This window comes from Tenrec ecaudatus, chromosome 2, assembly GCF_050624435.1.
Source record: "Tenrec ecaudatus isolate mTenEca1 chromosome 2, mTenEca1.hap1, whole genome shotgun sequence".
Classification (NCBI taxonomy): domain Eukaryota; kingdom Metazoa; phylum Chordata; class Mammalia; order Afrosoricida; family Tenrecidae; genus Tenrec; species Tenrec ecaudatus.
In genome coordinates this window covers 290,999,710-291,023,901 of record NC_134531.1, presented here as the reverse complement: position 1 = coordinate 291,023,901, position 24,192 = coordinate 290,999,710, and the positions used below count along the sequence as shown (strand labels likewise).

At 37.0% G+C, this 24,192-nt stretch overlaps 1 protein-coding gene and 1 pseudogene across 6 annotated transcripts in view; both read left to right on the top strand.

Annotated features, from left to right (window-relative positions):
- NECTIN3 (nectin cell adhesion molecule 3) overlaps positions 1-24,192 on the top strand; it is a 140,345-nt gene that overhangs the window by 23,774 nt on the left and 92,379 nt on the right. For all 6 annotated transcript variants that reach the window (XR_012782884.1, XM_075542548.1, XM_075542550.1 and 3 more), the window contains exons 2-5: positions 12,988-13,329; positions 18,788-19,084; positions 21,865-21,982; positions 22,456-22,607. Coding sequence is in view for 5 of the 6 variants with exons in the window: in XM_075542548.1 (XP_075398663.1) it covers positions 12,988-13,329; positions 18,788-19,084; positions 21,865-21,982; positions 22,456-22,607 (909 nt within the window). In the remaining variant the exon portion in view is untranslated. The remainder of the gene's footprint in view (positions 1-12,987; positions 13,330-18,787; positions 19,085-21,864; positions 21,983-22,455; positions 22,608-24,192) is intronic.
- Positions 6,764-7,481, top strand: LOC142441514 (charged multivesicular body protein 5 pseudogene; annotated as a pseudogene).

The window sequence follows — 24,192 nt, the reverse complement described above, 5'->3', positions numbered from 1 at the left end:
ACATGGTTGTTGCTATTGTTCCAGTTGTGAGGACTCTTGTTTTCTTTATGGTGAGGTACAAACCCTATTGAAGGCTTCAACCATCAACAGTAAGTGCTTTAACTCTTTAACTTTTAGGAAGCAAAACTTTTATCTGTATGTCACAGATTGTTAATAAGCCGTCCTTCAACCCCAATGCTTCATTGTCTGCCTGTGCCATGGCTTCTCAGATTATTTGATCAGTCTATAGAGCGAATTAGTATGGTGAGCGGATACAATTGTGATACATACCTTTTCAGATTATTGTTGAAATATTTATTTAATTTGATCAGTGTTGGGTTCATATATTTTGGTGTCTAGTGTTAGGTTATTGTATATTCCTAATTGTTATATAAGGGGAACTGAAAATGATTGTTACTTGTTTTCCACTTCATGCATGTGTGGGTTGATTCCAAATGAAACATATTTGAGTTGTCTCAGTGACCCAGGCAAGCTCTCTCAGGAATATATGTTAACAAATGTATCTTAGCCTTCTTAGTACCTTGGGAAAAAAAAGGGCACAATTAAAATAGTGGCTTTGGAAGTGTTCTGCCAGACCACTTACATTCAAGGCAGAGGTGTCAGGAAATGGCAGTTGCTGTTTTGGAATGCCAATGAAATATTCTTGATAGGTTTTCTTGAATGATAAAGGATGATCACAGGGGCTTCGTGTGTTGAAGTTTTAAGAAAATTGAAAATTGCATTGGTGAGAAAAAGATGAGGACATTGAAACTGAAGAATTTTTTTTTTCTGCCACTGTGATAGGACTACCTGCTCATTCTTTAAGGGTAGGTAACAGGGCTGTCTTAGAAAATTTCCTTAGGAAATCTTACCCTATCCACCCGACAGCCCTAGTCTTATCTCTGGAGTTCTTTTATTCCCCAAACTCAAAGAATATTTAAAAGGAACATGATTGGAGCCGCTAAAGAATGCCAAAATTGCCTTTCTGATGTGGTGTAAGTGAAAAAGTGCAGACTTCATCCAGAAAGGGTTAGAGAAATGGAAACCCCATCTTCAGGCATGAATAGATCCAGGTGGAGCATATGTGGAAAACAGTGGCTTCAAAAAAATAAATAACATAGGGAATGCAATATGCAAGAAATAACCAATTTATTATAAGCGGAATAGTGCAGACATTGCATTCTTAAGACCTTAATTAGGATGGTAATAGTAGAAATAAAAGGAAGCATTTAATAAGCAGAAGGTTAATTACAAAGAAAAACAATACCTGTGAATATAAGGATACCTTAGTGCGTGGTTCCTATAGAATTTAAGGCTAAGGAGCCTGGGACGATGGAAAAGGCAGTTCCCTTCTGAAACACTTAGCCACAGATGTCAGTAGAACAATGTCTGCTGTAGCGCAGGAAGAAGAGTCCCGCAGACTGGACCTTAATGATGTGGGTGGAGCAAAGGTTTCAGGAACTTCATTTGTTGATGAGGCACAACTCAATGGAAATAAGTGGTTACAAACATCCGTTAAATGTTCAATATAATTTTGGAATGTGGAATGTATGAAATAGGAATCTAGGAAAATTTTGAGCTGTCAAGAATGAAACGAAACATATAAAAATCAATCTCTGAGCCATTTGTGAGCTAAAGTGGATTGGTGCCGGCCATTTTGAATTGAACAGGCAGGGTTTACTTTGCTGAGAAGGACTAATTCAAGAGGAACGACGTCACATTCATCACCAAAAAGAACATTTCAAGATCTTTAAGTACAGGGCTGTCTGGCGTGAAAGAATAGTTGGTATTTATATGCCTACAAAGAAGTTCATTAATACAACTATTCAAAATTTATATACCAACCACTAACACTAAAGCTAAAGAAATGGAAGAATTCTACCAGTCTCTTCAGTCTGATACTGATTAAAAAATAGGATCAAGATACATAACATTATTGTTATGAAGATTATTGTTATGAAGATTGTGCAGAGTAGTGTTTGAGCACACTGTGAGTCAGAATCAATTTGATGGTGCTTGACAACACTACCCACAAGCAACATGAATTTGAAAGGTCGCCAAAGCATAATTGGTTCATTTCAGTTGTGGGAGAAGACCGTTGATTGCTTGAAGAATATACAGACCACTCTTGGGGTAAATATGAATGGAATGTTCCCAGAAGTGAGGACGGCACTTACTTTGGACATGCCATCAAGAAAGACCATTGCTAGTTGCCAACCTCCTGGCTTGTAATGTAGAGGCTCAGGGAAAATGAGACTCCTCAGTGAGATGGATTGAAAAATTGTCACAACAGTAGATGTTAGTCTACAAATGACCATGAAAATAGTGTGCTGCCGGCTGTTTTCTTTATGGTCACTGAAGGTCACTATGAGTTCGAGCCAACGCGATGTCCTCGAACAGCAACCGTATACTTTTCTAAATTTCCCATGTAAGTTAAAAACACAAGTTAGATGGGCTTTCTGCTCTCATAAAGAGTTGCAGTCTTAGGAAGTCCACGGGGCAGTTCTACTTTGTTCTAAAGGATCACTGAGTAGGGTTTGGCTCGATAGCAGTGAGTTAAGTTTTAGTTAAAAATTTTATGTTCTGGGCATAATTTTGCTCACTGTACACATAACACTTTCCTGAGTCTCTTATCATAGGTCTGCACTCTTCCACTGTCTCTTGACATGGGTGACCATATGTCCCATTGAATGGTATTCTCTAGATTTATAACTGTTATTGTAGCATAAATCCAAAAAGCCAAACCTGTTACTATTAAGTCAATTCCGATGCATAGCAATCCTATAGGAGAACGTAGAAATGTCCCTTTTGATTTCTGAGGCTTATACATTTTTACGGCAGCAGACAGCCTAATCTTTCTTTCATGGAATGGCTAGTGTGTTTGGATTTTGCTGTTAGCAACCCAAAGCATAAGCCACTATGCCATAATTAATAAAAATGTCCTCAAATGCCCCTTTACTTTAGGAAATGCGTGGTGTGGATAGCAATCATGTGGCCACTATTTGTGGCTTTGTAGGTGTCTTATTTTCAGGCTTCTTGGCTCTTGGAAATCTCAGGCTATACTATTCTCTGTCTTCTAGTACTGATTATTTAAGATTCAGTGAATGAAATGAAACATCTATTTCAACTTCTTCTGTGTGCTATGTAACACCCCCCCACCCAATCCCGGTCCCCATATTATTTCAGTTCTCTTTTCAGCCTAAACCTGGTATATCATTTTTATCATTTTCGCTGTTGTCTTGCAGTATTGAATCCCTGGCCACAGTGTTTTTATGTTTCCACCAGCCTTGAAAAACCTTAACACACCAGAGGTGTAGCGGTTATGCCTTGGGCTGCTAACTGCAAAGTCAACAGTTCAAAACCACCAGCTGCTCTGTTTTCTGTTCCAGATAAGGCTTTCTACTCTTATAAATAGTTACAATCTCAGAAACCCACAGGGGTTGGTCCTGCCCTGTGCTATGGGTTTACTATGAGTTGGAATTGACTGAAGGCAGTGAGTTTAAGAGATTTTTGTTTGTGTGTGCAAAATCTTTATTAAATTAGATACATTTTCTAGCTTCTAGTGATGCTGGGGAAGAAAAAAATCATGCAACTTAGTGCCCATTGCAGAGTTAGGCATTTGCTTCAATTGAACCTCAACCATTGCCTGGTTCTTCCTTCTGAGCATTGTCAGTGCTCCCGCTCCATGTTTAAGGCTTTTCTTTTAATTTACAGTGATAGCTTGCTAATTAGGTGATAATAATAAGCAGTGAAACAGATTCATAGATCTACAGTCTTACTGGTAATACCAGAGGTATTTGTGTTCTTGAATCTAGTTTTGCGCCAGAGTTCTTACTTTTTAAAATACTACCCTATTACTCGTAATAAGTTTCATTCTTAAATCTGAAAGCCTACTGAGGTTGGGGATGGACCTCGGGCCTCTGCTCATACCCTCCCTCAATACAAGAACACTTGTCTCCCTCCCAACACAATCGCTGAAGACAAAACGGGTGCATAAGCAAATGTGGGGAAGAAGGCGAATGGTGCCCTTTTATTAAAAAGAGAGCATCTGGAGTCTTAAAGGCTTGAAGTTACATAAGCCATCATTCAGCAGAGAACCAACAAGTCCCCGTGGAAGAAGCACACTACTTGTGCGATCATGAACAGTCATAGGGACCGTGTAATAGGCATCAGCAGACACATAGCAAACAAACAGAAACATCTTTGAGAATGAGGAGGTGGTGGAGCAGAGACCCAAAGCCCATCTGTAGACAATGGAACAGTCTCCCCTCAGAGGGACCACAGGGAAGGGATGGATCAACCAGGGTGTAGTAAAGCATCAATGAAACATGCTATATTCCTCTGGTTCCTTGTGGTTTCCTTAACCCCTCCACTACCGTGACCCCAGTCTGCTTCTCAGTTCAGAGTAAACTGGATTGTGTACACAGGTATAGATAAGAGATGGATGCTCATGAAACACAAATTCTGGGAACAGGAGTGGGAATAGTGACACCAGAAGGGTAGGGGGAGAGGAGGAGACAAAGGGAAAAAGGGAGAACTGATCACAATGATCGACACATAACCATGCACCCTTCTCCAGGGGGAAGAACAACAGAAAACATGGGGGAAGGGAGACAGAAAACATGGGGGAAGGGAGACAGAAAACATGGGGGAAGGGAGACAGTGGTCTTTTGAGAGATGAAAATAATGACAATTTATGGGGAGGTAGGGAAGAGGAGCTGACACCAAGGACTCAATAGAAAGTAAATGTCTAGAAAAGAATGAAGGCAACATATGTAAAAATCTGCCTGATGCAAGCAATGTATGGATTGTGACATTGTAAGAGTAAAAAAAAATCTGAAATCTTAATACTAAATGATAAGCTCAATGTTAAATCACTAGACTTGAGAATTTGGGGAGACTGCTAAATACAGATACATGTCTTTGTATTAAAAAATGCCTGGATAATTATAGACGGGATCAATACAACATTAGTAGTCCATCATTTCTGAGATTTGATGTTAGACCAGCATCTTTGGAGGATTTATTTATTTATTTTATACACTCACATGTTTACTTAGTTTCTGTTTTTGTGTATCTATCAACTAAAAGAAATTTAAAGTAAGTTAAAGGACCCCAAAGTAGACTCATTAGTATGTTAAAAAAAAACAAAAAATAAAAACAATTTTATTGAGATTTATTCTAATTCTGTTTATAAATTTTACAGCTGGACTAGCGTAAAAATCTTAAGAGTGATGATTGTGTATCCAGATAAAAGGACATTGTTGACAACTTTAGTTTATTCCTGTATTTATTGTGATGTTACATCTAGGTCCAGTGTAGGAATATTTGTTTTTGTTATTTTAAGGTGCAATCCTTCAGTGGGGAATACTTTAATCTTAATCAGTATTTCAAGTGCTCTTGGTTTTCATCATGCAAGATGATGGCGCCATCACAGGTTGATGATGTCATTACAGGTTGTTAATGAGTCTTTCTCCAATTCTTCCTTCTTCATAGAGTTTAGCTTTTTGGATTATTTTCTCAGCAGACAGTATTTATAAATGTGGAGAAAGGCTATGTCCCTGACCCATACCTTCTCTGATTCAAAGCCGTCTAGTGTCCCTATGCTCTGTTTGATTTATGTGCAGGCTTCACAGAAGCAGTTAGGCATTTTACAATTCCCAGTCTTTGACACACATAGTCAAATGTGCCTTTGCATTTGAAAACGCAGAAGAAAAAGGAATTTTGGTATTCTTTGCTCTCCACAAAGCTCAGATGATGACAGAAGTGATAACCCTTGCTCCATCGCCTCTTCTGAACTCAGCCTAATTTGAGCATTTCCATCTTAATGTTCTCTCACATTTTTTTTAAGTTATTGTCAGAATCTTACCGGCATGTCCTACTAATGGTATTGCTCAACCATTTTACCTTCTGTTGGATTGTCATTCTTTGGGGTACATATGTGGATCTCACCCAGGAAGCCGTCTTCCCAAGTTTTTGACGTAGATAGGTGAACACTTCCATTGTGCCATCCATTAGTTTTTAAAAAATTAATTGGTAGTCTTTCAATTATTTGAACCTTGTTTGCTTACGTATTTAATGGAGCTTAGATTTCCTTTTCAGTACAAAATATTCTTAAATCTTTTAAAAAATCATTTTGCTGAGGGCTCTTACAGCTCTTATCATAATCCATCCATCCATCCATTAATCTTGTTACCTCCTAAACTAGTACATCACCAAGGCACCGTTTTATTTAAAACAGAAAAAAAAAACTAGTCCCACTTCCATTGTTGATTATGACACAGTGACCTTATCAGCTAGAGTAGAAGTAAGTGCTCCTTAGTGTTGCTGAGATTGTCAGTCTTTATTGGGGGCAGACAGCTTCATTTTGTTCTCCTGTGGGACTGCTGGTGGGTTTGAACTGCTGACTGAATGGCTCAATACTTACACAGCCCAACATACTTTTTTCCCATGGTGTCTTAGCTCTTGGGGTTATTTGGGATGCGGATTCCGAATGTTGGCTTAGATGGACTGCATCAACTGTAGATAGGGTGTTTTGTATTTTCAGCTATTACTATTTTCAGCTATTACTACAATAACTTATCAATCTAGTTTTAAATGTAAGAATTCAGAACCACAAATTATAGGCTAAGACAAAAGTAAATATTTTAAAAACAGGTATTAAGGGACTAGCAAGGGAATGTATATATGGTCCCATGGTGACTGATTGGTTAACTTTGAGCTACCAATCATATGGTCAGCGATTTGAACCCACCAGTTACTCTAAAGACTTAAAAAAGGCCGCTCAAGATGAACCAATTCTTCGGAAAAGCCAAGCCGAAGGCTCCGCCTCCCAGCCTGACTGACTGCATTGGCACAGTGGATAGCCGCGCAGAATCTATTGACAAAAAGATTTCTCGACTGGATGCAGAACTAGTGAAATACAAGGATCAGATCAAGAAGATGCGGGGGAGGGTCCTGCAAAGAATATGGTCAAGCAGAAAGCCTTGCAGATCTTAAAGCAAAAGCGAATGTACGAGCAGCAGCGGGACAACCTTGCCCATCAGTCGTTTAACATGGAACAAGCCAATTACACCATCCAGTCCCTGAAGGACACCAAGACCACGGTTGATGCTATGAAACTAGGAGTAAAATAAATGAAGAAAGCATACAAGCAAGTAAAAATCGATCAGATTGAGGATCTGTAAGACCAGCTAGAGGATACGATGGAAGATGCCAATGAAATCCAAGAAGCACTGAGTCGTAGTTATGGCACCCCAGAGTTAGAAGAAGATGACCTGGAAGCAGAATTGGACGCACTGGGTGATGAACTTCTAGCTGATGAAGACAGCTCATATTTGGACGAAGCAGCATCTGCACCTGCCATTCCTGAAGGCGTGCCCACTGACACAAAGAACAAGGATGGAGTGTTGGTGGATGAATTTGGATTGCCACAGATCCCTGCTTCATAGACGCCCACCATTCAAATGAATCATGTAAAATAAACATGTTTTCTGGGGACTGGGGAAAAAAAAAGACTTAAAAAAATTAAAAAGTTTGGAAACTTTCTCTGTCCTTTAGGGTCACTATAAAGTAGAATTGCTTCTATGGCAGTGTCTTTTTCCTTTTGGTATGGGAGGTTATATAATATTGTTCCAGTTTTTCTGACCAAAAATCTTGGAGTAATTTTAATTCTTTCTCTGATCCTATTTTTTAAATTTGATCAGCATGTTAAGCTTGCATTGCCTTTAAGTCATAAAAATGTTAGCGCAATGCATCCAATCCTATACCTGGGAAATTTCACATTGGAAACTAACATGAAGCAGTCCAGCCAGCCATAGAGTGCACATTGTACTTATGTATCCAGGAACTACTTTCTTGACCACTGCTTTAATCATTTTGGTCCAAACCCTTTCCTGTGGTAACGGGTTCTCAACTTGCACCATTAGTTTAGTCTTTGTCACTCTTCAGGACAGAGCAATCCTCTTGGAGGTTAAGTTAGTATATGTCATGTTTCTGATAAAAAGTCACCTAGAACTTTTCATCTTATGCAAGACCAAAGCCTGCATCGTCTGTTACCTCTGTTGCTTCAACTTCTTCCATTTTTCACTTGTTTACGCCAGCCACACTTACTTCGAATTTATTCCCTCTGCCTGAAAGGTTCTCTACCTTCCTACAGTTTTTTTTCTCAAGTTTCTGGTCCAGTGCTACCTTATTAAAGATGCTTTCTTTTGTCACTATTCTATCAAACTATTCTTTTTTCCCTTTCTACATGTAAGCAATCACTATTTGTCTTACTTTGTTTTTCCTTCATAAGCTCAGATGTACTTTTATTTCTTTATTATCTATTTAAGGATCCCTGGTGCTGTGTAGATGGTTTTGCTTTGGGCTGCCAACCAGAAAGTCAGCAGTTCGAAACCACCAGCTGCCCTATGGGAGAAAGATGAAGTTTTCTACTCATATTTTAGTCTCAGAAACCCACAAAGATTGTTCTACATAAATGGAATGCTCTTCAAAGAATTTCCTCACTAGTTAAGCAAGCCTACTGTTTGCTTTTAAGTAAAGCTCAAGGAAAAGTACAGTCCTTTCTCCCACAGAGGTGGCTGACATTTCAAACCGGCTGATGTTATGTTGTGGTAAGCAGCCCAATACATAACCATTATACCACCTGGGCTCCTTCTAGGGTCAAAGGAGGCCCTATATTTTAAGAAAGCAAAAAATTATAATCTCCGTTATATTGACTGTTTGCTAGTAAGATTGAGACCTAGTTTTTTAAAAGAATGGTGTAATATATGAAAATACAATTTATCAAGGGTTCATGAGGGACAGGAGGGTGTGGGAGAGAGGGAAATGAGCTGATATCAAGGGCTCAAGTAGAAAGAATTTTTTTTAAAAAGGATGATGGTAACATATGTACACATGTACTTGACACAATGGATGTATGGATTGTTAAAAGAGCTGTAAAAGTCCCCAATAAAATGATTTTTAAAAGAGCCCAATGATTAAAGTGTTTGACTGCTAACCAAAGCTTCACTGCCATTAAGTCAATGCAGTTTCACAGTGACCCTATAGGACTGGGAAGAACTGACCCTGTGAGTTTCTAAGACTAATTGTGAAAAGGAGTAGAAAGCCCTGTCTTTCTCCCGAGAGTGACTGGTGGTTTCAACAGTGGACCTTGTGAATTGCTGCCTGAGGTGGTTAGTTTATTGTGCCAACCTGGCTGATAAACACATGTGGGGTTAATTGAAGGGCGGAGAGATTAATGGTTCCCTGAGCCTCGCCTTTGTAGTTCTGGGGTCTCTTGCTTTCTGATGGTTGGACCAGGGTGCAGCTGCCTTAGCCAATTCCCTGCTTCAGCTGGCAAGGCTCACTTTCTGCAAGACATCCCTGAGGAGAAGCTACATGGACCTACCCCAATGCAGCCCTGGGTGCTGGAGCAGCCATGTGAAGACCCCTGCCAGCGCTGAGATGCTTACACATTCACTTACTCAGCTTTCCTCCTGCAGTTGGCCTCATTGCATGTGTTTTGTGAGATGGAGGAGGACTTTGTGGATTGGTGTTGGACATATAGGTTAATGGGTTAATGTTGGATTTGTGGGCTTGGGCAACACTAGTTTGGGATGTTTTCTTGATGCACACTTACCCTTTATATAAAACTCTCTCTTATACATGAGTTTATGTGGATTTGTTTCTCTAAAGTACCCAGACTAACACACTGCCCAACACATAACCATTATGCCACCAGAACTGTACTAACCAAAAACAAATATCGGTTTGAACCTGCTGCCCGGTTGGTAGGAGAAAGATGAAATAAATAGACTTTTTCAGTAGATTGTAGCCTTGCTTTCCATGGGGCAGTTCTGTTCTGCCCTGTAAGTTGGATTTGATTTTATGGGTTAGGTTTTTTGTTTTTTGGTCTTATAAATGTTTATTCACAATCTTTGTTTATCTAGGAAGTCTTCCTTGTCAAATTTATGAGCCCTTTTTTCAGTCTGTTTTTAAACTTTGTTATACTGAGGAAAGGTTTTTCCACTTAAAAGAGTATTTTTATATATTTTTCATTTATTAAATTAACCTTTTTTGCTTCCCTATCCCAGAATATTCTCTTTAATAGTGTTGGCCCACTAGACCATGATTCTTAGGTGTTATAAGAATTAGAAATATAATTAGAAAGATCACTCCCAGGTTATTCTGATACTTCTCTCATCTCATTTTACCACCTACCTCTGCCTGAGCGGGATGATTTTATTTAGTTTTATTATGAAAAATTACTTAAATGTTTTTGGTATCAAAGAACACCAAACAAAAACTAAAACTTCTTTCTGTAGCTCTCAGCAATCTAGAGAACTAATTATCTGTCAGAAGAATGTATGAAGTAGCATCAACAATTTCATTATCTTTCATTAAATCCACTTTACCAATTCCCCTTTAAAGCCCTTTCATATATTGTCAGTATGTTTTCCCTCCTATCCGAAAGTATGACACAAAGTGAAGAAGCAATTACCATTAACACGAGAAAATGTTCTGAGCCTCCAAAACCCAAAAAGTATCCTTCCAAATCATACCAACCCAACACTATCATAGAGTGTCATACAAAATATTGACTATGCTATATAGTGCCCGAAGAACAACCTTTGGGAGGAGAATTATAAGCAGCCTGCTCCATAGAATTTGAGACGTTTGTCTTGTACTTTGGACATGTATTCAGGAGAGACCAGTCCCTGGGAAAGGACATCATGCTCGGTAAAGTAGAGGAGCAGCATGGAAGAGGGCCGTCCTCAACCCGATGGGTTGGCCAGGGAGCTGCAACAGTGGGCTCATCAGACAGTTGTGGGCGTGGCACAGGACCAGGCTGGGTTTCCTTCTGTTGTACAGACGGTCGCTATGAGTCAGAACTGATTTGATGGCACCTGGCAGCAACAATCACGTTCATGGACACAGTCCAAAACTATGGTGACTTGTACTGGAGTATAGTTGGCTACACCACACTGACTGCTTGGGTTGTGTCCTGTTGTTCTTCAGTGGCTCACTGCAAACGAAACAAATGCTGAATGCTAGTTTCATGGTTTGCCTTTTTTTGTAAAAGAGAAAATCCTCTTTGCATTTCTTTTAGTAAGTGAAAACATCTACCAATGTTGATTTTTCATGAAGAAGTTTTGTAGAGTGGACTTTTGACAAATGAGTCATGGATATATATATGTGTTTAGGCATATGTGACTAATTTTTTTGTGTGTGTGTGTGTGTTGTTGTTTGAAGTGAACTTGTTTGTCCCAAGACTCCAAGTCCACTTCAGTTTCACTTTCCTCCTTTTTTCTTTAAGCCCCTCAGACCACTGTTTAGGTTTGAGGGCTAAGGAATCTGGAGGGATGTGACTAATTTTTTATATTAGTCTTTAGTTAATCTATTTTTCTAATGTTAGTATAAAATGGTCATTTATATTTTTCTTTATATCTAGCTCATATGCTTTATATATTATGAGTAATTAATTATTGACTCATAAAAAGCAGTAACTATTATATACCCTAATTCATTGTATGTGTATATCTTTCTATACTTTCATTTGCTTTAAGAAAACAATATCAAGATATTGTTATTTTTCCCTTCACTGTTCTGTTGCTATTTTGAAAATATTACTTAACTCTTGTCCCTACCTTGATCAATTTTTGATCAATTTTTTCACTAGAATTGCATTGATCTAGTGGTAGTTATGAGGACCCCTAGCAGCATAATGGTTAGACTATAGGGTAACTGCAAGGTCAGCAGTGTGAAACTACCAGCTGTTCCGTAGGAGAAAGCCAAGGCATCAGCTCAATGCCAGTATACTTGAGCTTGAGGGCATTAGTGAATATGGAGAGAATTGATACCCATACAGTATTAAATTTTGCCATCCAAGAACATGACCTATCATGGCACATTTATTCAAGACAGTTTCTGTGCTTTACCACTTTATTTGTAGTTGTTTTAAATATTGTTTTGCATATACTGATGCAGTCTTCTTTACAATAAATTAATACAGGGTTCACTAGTTGAAACATGTCAGAGTCTTCGTGGCATAGCAGTTAAGTACTCAGCTGTTGAACAAGTTATTGGTTTGAACCTACCCAGCTTATCTGCAGGCGACAGACCTGGTACACTGCTTCTATAAACCTTGAGGCTATGAAACGCCCATGAGCCAGTGCTCATTATGAGTACCATAGACTCTACCAAACCCAACATGTTGATACAATTTGTGTGATTTGCAATATCTTTTATAAGCAACTACATTGTTTTTGCTAATAACGTCACTTCTCTTGGATTTTTCATGTAATGGACTTTTTAAAAATAGTTACTTTGTTCCATTTTCATAGGTGGCTTAGAGATTGTGTATACTTACACAAGTAAGTTTGAACAGAATATAATGGTAAATATTTTGGACCTGACATCTCTTTGGTTATTCAAAACAAAGCACTTTTCTTCTACAACTGTAAAGTACCTAGCCAGTGTGCATTGGCAGCTCTTTTTCTTGTGATTTCTTAAGTCATCTCCAGGTGGTGAAGTTCACCCTCTGAGGTTTTTCTTTCTGTTTTGTCATCTCCACTCCCAGCCCTCCCTCCACTCTCCAAACAAAAAACCTTTCATTATCGCTCAAATTTTAATGGTTGGTCTGTAGAACTGCTTGAACATAATGAAATATGCACTGTTCTTGATTATTTTAAAATTCCTTTTGCTTTTTTGTATTTATTTAAAATACAACTAGGTTTTAAAGTTATTGTATATTTAATTGTACACATCAGTTTCCCTTTTTTGAAAGTTTTGTTTGTTGTTTATAAGTTTGAAGTATGTTTTGTGTTTTATGGGGGACCTGTGTGCGCGTGGTCAACTCTTTAAGGGCTTCTTAGACATTCAAGAATTTTTGTACATTGGCAGCATGCTGCTTCGTTATAGCCTTATTTCTCTTGTACCTATACATTTATGTGGATTTGGATGTTTAATGGCTAAGATAATAAGCTATAACTTTTTTCTTCTAATAATTATGCTCTTTTTTTATAGGTGCCTTAGCTGGACCAATTATTGTGGAGCCACATGTCATAGCAGTGTGGGGGAAAAATGTTTCATTGAAGTGTTTAATTGAAGTGAATGAAACCATCACGCAGATTTCATGGGAGAAGATACATGGCAAAAGTTCACAAACTGTTGCAGTTCATCATCCTCAATATGGATTCTCTGTTCAAGGAGAATATCAGGGAAGAGTCTTATTTAAAAACTACTCACTCAATGACGCAACAATTACACTACATAACATAGGCTTCTCGGATTCTGGAAAGTACATCTGTAAAGCTGTTACTTTCCCACTTGGAAATGCCCAGTCCTCCACTACAGTCACTGTATTAGGTAGGCTTGCGTAAATGGACTTTTTTGGTGGTTGTGGTGGTGATTATGATAAAATTATTTTAAAGAATTTAAAATCGTAGAGAATGCATGTTGAATGGGTGTGAAAATAATGATCAAAAACATAATGGAATCTTTCCGTAAACTTTTTGAAATCCCATTGTATTTAAAGTTTTAAAATATTTAGATTCAAAGTAAAAGAATCCAAATAAAATTATTCAATGTTCTGTCCTAAAATTCTGATTCTAAGTTCTTAGTGTCTGCTTATCTATGTGTCCGCTTGCCCATCTACATCATGCTACTACGTTCTAAGCTACTTTCCCTAGTTTATGCACGGTAGCATTGCAATTCTAGTACTAGGTACTGCATTTCTTTAATGCATTTCACTATTTCCCGTCAAATTTTCAGTGAGCAGTTTTAGTTAAACTTGTCCATTCTTTTAAGTGACAGTTGGTTTTCTCGGAGTCACTGATAGAGCATATTTGAGTTTTCGCACAGAATAATTTTTCCTGCTCTTGTTAATTTGCATAACTGTTTGCAACTCTTACTCTTGCTTCTGCTAAGTAAGCTTAAGTTTTTGTATCTGATAATTGTTGACATTCTGGTGGATTTTTGACAAATCTATTAAGATTAAGATAGCCTTACATTGAAACTAAAATGTGAGATAGCCTTGCAGTTGACAGTTGGTTTATCATGGCACCGAAAAGTGGATAGTAAACCACCTTGCAAAGGCTGGTGAGTACTTTCGAAATCACAGAACAAGGACTAAGGCGTAAGGACAGAGCTATGGTGCTTCCGGCTTTTAGCTCTTTTAAGATCCCCTTCATCTTTGAGTTGAGGGCACCTTTCTAGATTATCCCAGGACCTAGACCCCAGAACCTTGCTGAAAGCAAGGTCTCTTTGGGGCCAGTCACTGAACAGATGAACCATTTCCACTCAAGGTGGACTGGGTAGTCGTTGCTTCAGATCTTCCCAGTGGCCTTGGGAGAGTCTTTACCAAGCCTCTTCATAGTTCGTACACCATTCTTCTTATTCCCTTTTCTCTTACTATTACTCCCTGAGAAACCTTTTGTACTCCTCACCTAATCTCACTTTGTGCTCCTCGCTTAATCTCAGTGTCTGCTTCCCAGACAACTAAGTAGACCAAACCAAACACACTTGCCAGCAAGTCAGTTCGGACTCAGGGTGCCCAGCCCCTGAAATTTAATGTCTAGGGTCTCTGAAATATGCAGCAAAGGTGGCTTGTTCAAATGTGTTACATATTTCTTCATCTTGGGAGATACCATTTAAAAATGGAAGTGGAATTAAAGATTTGAGGACTTGATGTGTTTAATATATAGCTCTAAAACAATGTTTCTCAACCTGTGGGTCATGACCCCTTTGGGGGGTCAAAAGACCCTTTCACAGGGGTTGCCCGATTCATAACAGTAGCAAAATTAGTTATGAAGTAGCAACGAAACTACTTTTTTGGTTGGTGGGGTCACCACAACATGAACTCTTACAAGGGTCACGGCATTAGGAAAGTTGAGAACCACTGCTCTAAAAGGAGTGGGGAAATGATAGCTTATGTTGAAGAAACTGATCTCTTCAAGTACTTTATTTATTGTAAAGACATACATATCTGAAGAACAGGGCATCAGGATAAGGTCACAAAAGAGTTCATTATCAAGAAAGCAATAGTCTATATGAGAAGGCTTAGGAGAATGAAATAGCTTTTTATTTTTTACTTTAAATGTTAATACTTTACTATAAATTATTGTCGGCATAATATAGAAGTGCTTATGGGACACAACTAGCCATGATTTTATCCACTACCTTGACCTTAACCAGCCCTTGTTGCACCATTCCCAACAACCCAGATCTTTATAATCACAATAAATTACTTGCAGTTATGTTATTGGTCAGTCTTTCACTTTGTGCCTGGATGTCCTTCATAGTGCCTGCTCCGTTACCCTTCCTACATTCTTCTATTAACTGTTGTTAGTTTCTGTTGAGATTATTCTGACTCATGACCAAATGTTAATTTATAAAATTTTTGTAGGAAAGAAATATATTTTTTTAAAGAAATCACTTGGTAGCTGGCCTTAAAGTAGAGAAGCAGTATTTCCTAGGTCATAACAAATAAATAAACCAATGAAAATTAAAACTCAAAGCAACAGCATCAAAAACCAAAACAAAAATTGATACTTTGAGTTAATGTTGAATTAAGAATGCTCATCCAAACATATCATATATAACCCATTCATATAATTACTGCTAAGATATGACCTGCAAAATGTTAAACTAAAAGTTATGATATATTTATAACAAGAGTGAAAGAAAGAGTAGCACCTGAGGTCGCTCAGGCTCAGTGAAACACCTTCCGGGATTGGTGTCTGGTTTGGAGTTTAGGGTCTTTGTTTCATGGGACAGCTCTGTTATTGGTCTAATAATGCGTTTAGTCTGCAGCCACAAAGCCTAGAAGAACCCCTGAAACTATTGCCCTGAAATAATTTTTAGATCTATATTTTTCCCTGAGCTTTACTTAAAAGCAAACAGTCGGCTTGCTTAACTAGTGAGGAATGTCTTCTTTGAGGAGTGTGCCATTTAAGAACATGTATGTGGGGTTAAGTTGACACCACCAACTGGAAAGTGTGGTTAGTACCTTAAAGGAGCAGTAGTGATGGGGAAGGCACTCAGAAAAGGAGTGTGTGAGGATGGTTGCACAATTCCGAGAATGTAATCAATGTCACTGCATTTTGAATGTAGAATTTGCTTATTCTGCTGAATATCTTAACAACAACAAACACAGTATCAAGAGAAAGTATCAACAAACCCATAAGATAAAAAGACAAGGTCTAAATTGGTAGACTATATTTCCATCATGTATGATCAAAAAGAGGTTTCTTTCCAAACTAATGTAGAATTTCTGCATGTCAAAAAAGAGAGCTTTCTGAATAGGTAACTCCCAGAAGAAATTCTAACAGGTCCATTAACATTTGGTGAAAGCAACTTAACCTCCTCATAATCTAGGAAATGCAAAATAAAATCTTAATGATATGTGTGTTTACACATGCCTTCAAAATTGGCAAATATTGAGAAAATATGTCAATGTCAATTGATAGTGACATATCTGATAATTTATAAATATAGGCCAACAGAAACTCTTTAAGATTAGGAATATAAATTGATGTTTGGGATAACTTCTTGACACTATCTGATAAAATTGAGAATATATACAGTAGGTTCAGTTTTATAAGTACCAAACCAGAAATTTATGTGAAATATATTGATGTAATGTATGTGAACCTAACATGGTTCTACTTAAATAGAAGAAATCCTAAATTAAATAAAGTGTACAGCAATAAAAACTAGTTCATTTATACAACTGCATATAAATCTCAATTTATAAAATAGAATTCAAAAATTCAACAGTCCTAATTCAAAAGCGAAATTCAATAGTCCTATAAAAATGAATCTCAGAACTCAAAGTTAAATAAGAAAAACGATATAAAAATAAATATCCAGTTCCACTGAAAGTTCAGAAACAAAATTAAATCACCTTTCTTAGATGTGCATTTGTTTCTTTTGCTGAGCTGTGATGAACTGGTAAGCAAATAATTGTTTCCAGAGCCACTATAATGGCTCCGTATTGTAGCAGGAGGGAGGCTAGGCTGAAGGAGAGGTTTCTCAGGGACTTTTGGGGATGCTAAGAATGTTCTTGTTAACCTTTGTTGCAGTTACATAAGTGTTTTCTATAAAAGTATTCATTGCATTTGTTGTTGACACTGTCCAATTTAATTTACTTTTAAGAATGCATCACCAAGAATATAGGGACAAGAGTACTGTATCCTAAAGTAAATTGTGCACTAGAAACGTAATTTTTAAATCAAAAGGAGATGACAATGAAAGAACCAATTCCTGAAAACAGAGAGGTAATTGGAGGGGAGAAAACACCTGAATGCACAGAATAAATGATAGGCTGGCTGGAAAGAAGGAACCCTGGTGGCGCCTTGAAGTAGTTATTGAACCCCTGCTACTTGCAAGATTGCTGGTTCACATCCACCAGCCACAGAACAAGATGCGCATGTGTGCTCCTGTAAAAATTGTATAGTCTTCAAAATCATCCTATGCAGGCTTTCTGTGAGTCAGAATGGACTTGAAGGCACAAGGTTAGGTTTACGTTGTTAGACTGAAAGAAGCACATAATAGTTACTGGGAAATGAGAGAAGTAGGAGGTGTGTGTGTGTGTGTGGGTGTGTGTGTGTGTGTGTGTGTGTGTGTGTGTGTGTGTTGAAAGGCGTTCTGACATAAACATGACTTTTCTCTGGCTGGGAACTTTCCGATACCATGAAAGATGTGTGTGTGTGTGTGTGTGTGTGTGTGTGTGGGGTGTGTGTGTGTGTGTGTGTGTGTGTGTGTGTGTGTGTGTGTGTGTGTGTGTGTGTGTGTTGAAAGGCGTTCTGACATAAACATGACTTTTCTCCGGCTGGGAACTTTCCGATACCATGAAAGATGGGTGACATTCCAATACTAAAAACATTAGGCATATTACATAGCATAAGTTTAATTATGTATAATAAGTAAAGTAGTTAAATTGAATAGCCTTAATCGTTTATAGATAGACATAGTAGAAGTAAAAGTTCAAAAGGCAGCATTTTAAATAAAATTACAGAGTTACCTACTGGGCAATGGAAAGTGTGTTTTATCTCCTATGATTTTTCTCAAAGGAACATTTTCTTACCATTTTAATTTAAATCTTAGACTGGTAAATTATTTAAAAAGTATTCCTTTCAATGCTTCTACTGCAAAATTAGACACGATGTATTAAAACTACTCTTTCTCCCTCCTTCCTGCATGAGGGAGCCCTGGTCATTATGAATTGACATGTACTTAAATGGCAGTGAGTTTTTTCCTAGAATAATATAGTCACATTTCATAATGAAAATAATCCAGTTCATAGAAATGTTCCTTACATTCTAATTTGGGAGGGAGCATTCATTGGCCCCTATAAAGTGTATATAATTGTTTTTTTAAATCACTGCCATTGATGTGATAGCAACGCCTTGTGTCCCTGTAGACCGGAGTAGAACTGTCCCTGTGAGTTTCTAAGACTATAATTCTTTATGGAGTAGACATCTTTATTCCTAACTGCTGACTTTGTGCTTAGCGTCCCAAAATGTAACCGCTATGCCACTCGGGCTTCTTTATACAGTATATCAACGGGTTTCAAATGGTTCATGGAAGAACTTTTTAGTTCTGTTTTCCCATGACATTTTGTAAGCTCCCGCGTAGTGTATTTATCCTGACTTGTGATCCTTTCTTGCTCTAAGAATCTGGTTTATATTCTGATTCCCTAAACTGTGTGTGTGTATGTGTGTGTGTACTTTACATGTCGTTTATATTTATGAAATATGACTAAATGTATTTTGAAGGATGCAAATATATTCTTACATGAAATGTAATATATATCTTTTAACAGTTGAACCCACTGTGAGCCTGCTGAAAGGGCCAGATTCTTTAATCGATGGAGGAAATGAAACAGTAGCGGCCATTTGTGTTGCAGCCACTGGAAAGCCTGTTGCACATATTGACTGGGAAGGCGATCTGGGTGAAATGCAATCCAGTACCACTTCTTATCCAAATGAAACGGCAACAATTGTCAGCCAGTACAAGCTATTCCCAACCAGATTTGCTCGGGGAAGACGAATTACTTGTGTTGTAAAGCATCCAGCCTTAGAAAAGGATATCCGATATTCTTTCATATTAGATATACAATGTAAGTACATTCACTTTAAAAAAAAAAGTTATAGAACAAAGTGTTCTTGTATTAAGTAAGTACTGTCCATCTGCTGCCTTAAAACTAAACCTATAAATAAATATATGCACATAGATTGATTTTCCCATCAACTCATGTAAATATATTTACAAATGTACATGCCTGTATTTAGACCTCTATAAATACCCTTTGCCTCCTACTTCTTTCCTCTGTTTCCTTTTTCTTTCCTCTTGCCCCAACTTTCATGCTCAGCCTTCATTTGGGTGTCAGTAATTTCTCTCAGTTACATTGCCCTTGCTGAACAAAAATTCCTATTATTGTAAATGAGGTGGTGTGGAGACCCAAAGCCCATCAGTAGGCAACTGGACACCCTCTTACAGAAGGGGTGCAGGGAGGAGACGAGCCAGTCAGGGTGCAGGGTAGCAACGATGAAAAATACAGCTTTCTTCTATTTCTTAAATGCTTCCTCCCCCCACTATCATGATCCCATTTCTACTTTACAAATCTGGCTGGACCAGAGGATGTACATTGGTACAGATAGGAACTGGAAACACAGGGAATCCAGGATAGATGATCCCTTCAGGACCAGTGGTGAGAGTGGCGATACCTGGAGGGTGGAGGGAAGGTGGGATAGAAAGGGGAAACTGATTACAAGGATCTACATATAACCTCCTCCCTGGGAGATGGACAACAGAAAAGTGGGTGAAGGGAGACGTCGGACAGTGTAAGATGACAAAAATAATAATTTATAAATTGTCAAGGGTTCATGAGAGAGGGGGGAGGGGGAAGAGAGGGGGAAATAAGCTGATACCAAGGGCTCAAATAGAAAGCAGATGTTTTGAGAATGATGATGACAGCAAATGTACAAATGTGATTGACGCAATGGGTGGATGTATGGCTTAAGAATTACGCCCCCAATAAAATGATATAAAAAATAAAGAAAAGAAAAAAAAGTTCTATTGGCATATAATACACATGTCAAACAATTTAATAGTTCATTAATATGAAGAATTATGCCATCGTTACCACAATCTATTTTAGAACATTTCCTCTTTCTTGTACTCTTTGATGATGTTATTATTTAGGTGCCAACCTATAGCAACCTGATGCACAGTAGCATGAAACACTGCCTGGTCTTGTGTCGTACCCACAAATGTTCCTATGCCGTCTTGTTGGGAGCCTTCCTTTTTATTTTTCACTAACCCTTCCTCCACTTTACCAAACACCATGTCTTTAGCCAGGGACTGGTCTATCCTGACAGTGTGTTTGGAGTGGGTAAGAATTGACCTCACCATCCTTGCATCTGAGCAGCATGTTGGCTGTATTCCTTTTAAGCAAGATGCGTGTGTTCTTTTGGCAGCCCTCAGTATGTTCAGTGTTCTTTGCCAACACCACAGTTCAAACGCATCCATTTCCCTTTGGTCTTCCTTAGTATTCAACTTCCACATGCAATTGAAAGTACCGTTGCTTGGGTCAGGTGTGCCCTAGGCCTCAAAGTAACATCCTTAATTTTCAGTACTACGAGGAGGTCTTGTGCAACAAATTTACCTAATGCAATGCGTTCTTTTGATCTTTTGTGCTGCTTCCATGAGCAGCGAGGGTGCATTCAAGCAAGACAAAATCCTTGACAGCTTCAACCATTTCTCCGTTTATCCTGATGTTACCTATTGGTCTAGTTGTAAGCCTTTTGGTCTTCATTATATCACTTATTCTATTCTAATTAATTCAGCTGTTCCTTGTTTTACTTGACGTTGTGCAGTAAAACTATATTTTTAATGTTTTTTAAAACAATATTTTAATACCTTTTTGTTTGTGTTTGTAGTTTATATTCTGTGTAAATTTTTCAATATCTGATTTTTTTGTGTCTTAGCTTCTCGAATCATAAGGGATACAAAATCATCTAGAACACGGAACATATTTATGTTCTGCTAGACTTTCTATGCTTGGACAGATCACAAACTTAGACGAGATTTTTAATGAGATTTTCAATGTTTCGTTGGTTTGTTTTTTTATATAGTATTCAGAAAATTTGAAATTTCACATATGAATTATACTTGATGTAATAGTTTCTAAAGCTAATTGCAAGGCTCTTTTTCAGCATTTCGAGTGTTAAACTTGAAAAGTTCTACTTTTAATGTTATTACTATTGTATTGGATGCTTATACCATTTTCTCCAAAGAATTCCATTAATTTTTGCCTTTTTTTGTTTTATTACCTTGTTTTCACAGATTGTTAGCTTTATCTCTTTTTCTAGTAAAATTCAGATCCCTATTTTAACTATTATATGTATATATTTAAAGTATGATCACATATTTTCTTTTCCTTCTAGTAAATACTGAAATTTTCTTCAATTTGATTTAAATTCATGGTGATTAACCTTATGTGTGCTTGATAATTCTCTCTCTCTATATATATAACTGTATCTTCTTATGTTAGACTTTATACCTTATGCTTATTAGCACTGGTAGTGTGGTAAGGTAATTTTTGGACTGCTGACTGCAAAATCAGTCATTCAGATCCACCCACTGCTCTGTCAGAAGGATGAAACTGTCTGCTCACATCACGATTTATAAAAATTTCTGTCAGAAACCCCACGTATGGTTACTATGAGTTGGAATGGATTTGGTAGCAGTGGGCTTGGTGAAGCTCAGCATAACCAATGCTCAAATGCTGAGTAAAAAAAAAATATTACTCTTTGATGCGGACTCTTATTTCACTGTTTTCGCGGTGTATGTTGCTTTTACCTTTAACAAACAATAACTTTTGTGTTCATATTATAGATGCTCCTGAAGTTTCAGTAACCGGGTACGATGGAAATTGGTTTGTTGGAAGAAAAGGTGTTAATCTCAAGTGTAATGCTGATGCAAATCCACCACCTTTCAAGTCTGTGTGGAGCAGGTATTGTATTCTTCCCCTTGTTTTGTGTTTTATGTGAAATTTGAATTTTTGATTGGTTATTTGAATAAACTACTTTCTGATACATGTTCTAAAACATCAAGGACATGTGTTTAATTACATTTGAAATTATTACTCTCTTCACTTTCTTTCTAGAGTTTTAGTAATATTACTTAAACATGATCCTACAGTTGAGGTCACGTCTCCAAACGAACAAGAATATGTATTTATTTAGGGTTTCTAATGTTGCCTTCTACAGTGATGTGTTTTTTAACTTCATTTGGCTGACATTAACCAGTTTTCTTCTACAGTAATATAACAATTTGATATTATTTGTTTTCATTTTATAGTATATTTCACTTGTAGGATATGAATTCTTTCCCTCACTTCTCCAAATGTAATGACTTAATTAAATATTGCTGATGAGTATATGAGTTGAAGATTTTAAAAATAATTTCATACTTCTTAAAATCTAGGTTGGATGGACAATGGCCTGATGGTCTATTGGCTTCAGACAATACTCTTCATTTTGTTCATCCATTGACTTTCAATCATTCTGGTGTTTATGTATGCAAAGTGACCAATTCCCTTGGCCAAAGAAGTGATCAAAAGGTCATCTATATTTCAGGTAAGTTATTACTTTCTTGAACAATGAGTTTTTAAAATATTCCTATAACAGTAATTATTACCGTAACAAAGCACTACTTGTAAAGAAATAGGTTCATCGATGTGAACATTTCTAGATATGGTGAACTATTTCCTGAAATAATTTGAAGTCATTTTTAAGTTTGTAGGAAAATCCTCATTTTAATTCCATTTTCCTTGAACTTTTGAAAGCCCTTGTACATTGAAAGCCCTTGTACTTTTGAAAGTCCTTGAAAATTGGCATGCCTTAAGGATGTCAAAATATGTATGCATTTTAAATACTGACACATAAAATTTTAATGATATGTGTAGTTATTTTAAATTAATATAATTTAAATTATATGTATAGATACTTAAAATGCACATATTAAAATGACTAGGGAGGAATATTCAATACAAGTTATGCATTTTTAATATAATTTGAATTCTATATAGGTAATTAAAATACATTTAAGCTTATAGTAAATATCCTTCCCTAGATGCCTTTCTCAGTTCTTTTACCTTTACACCAACAGCATTGATTTTTCTTATGTCGTACCTACTTTGCATCCCAAGTAATTAATAAATTAAGATGTCAAGTTTGATAATCTCTTTGTTAAATAGACATATCATGTTGGTTGGGTTTCTAAGAGTTGAAGTAAGAATGATAATGAAAATGCTTTCATAAAATGCAATAAACAGTATTTCTTTTGATTAGTCCTTAAGCTACTAAGAATTCAAATTCTTTTATCTCACTGATTACTTTTGCTGCTTAATGGTATATTAATTTGGGCATATCTATATCTGAAGTAAAAATGCACTTTCCTATGTATGGTTATGCACAAAAGTGTTATTTATATGCTTGTGCTTGTTTATAAAGATGAAAAACTATTTTAAGAACCTCCTTATTGACTACTAGCTGTTGGCAAAGGTTAACAAATGAAAAATTGGGAGGAAAAAATGAGAGAACTTTGAGGAATGCAGGTCTGACTGAATTAACCTGCGAATGTTTCTAAGTACTTCAGAAGATGATAACATTGAAGTAGTCTTTTTTATTGTTATATATTTACCGTTTTTTGCTGGAGGAAAAGGAGCATATAAAATGTTTTACCTTGATAATTTAAACTTTTCAAGAAGGTTGTTTTTAAAAGTTTATAAAAGAAATGTTTGTTATGACCAGAGATTAAAAGTTCTCAGAATAGAGGAGAATTAAATTAGCAACTTTGTTTAATACATTACTTTTATTTTTATTAAATAATTTCCCACATTGGTAAACATAAGGCTTTTGACAGTATATCAGTGATTGAAGATTATACTATTCCACATCAGTTACTAAATTTTACTCTAATATAGCATCACTCTTAGAAGGTAGTCTTGCAGCTCTGCCCCAATATTAACTGCTGGAAATTATGTTTTTTGTTTTGCAATTTGGTATGTCGTTTCTATAATTGTTGTCTGTCTATTTTAGGGAATAGAAAAACATACATTTATATATCAAATAAGTTCTCTATGCCTCGAACACAAACTTAAAATTTGTTCCTATAGGAAATGTAAATTTCAGATAATTCAGAATTTAGGATCTAGACATA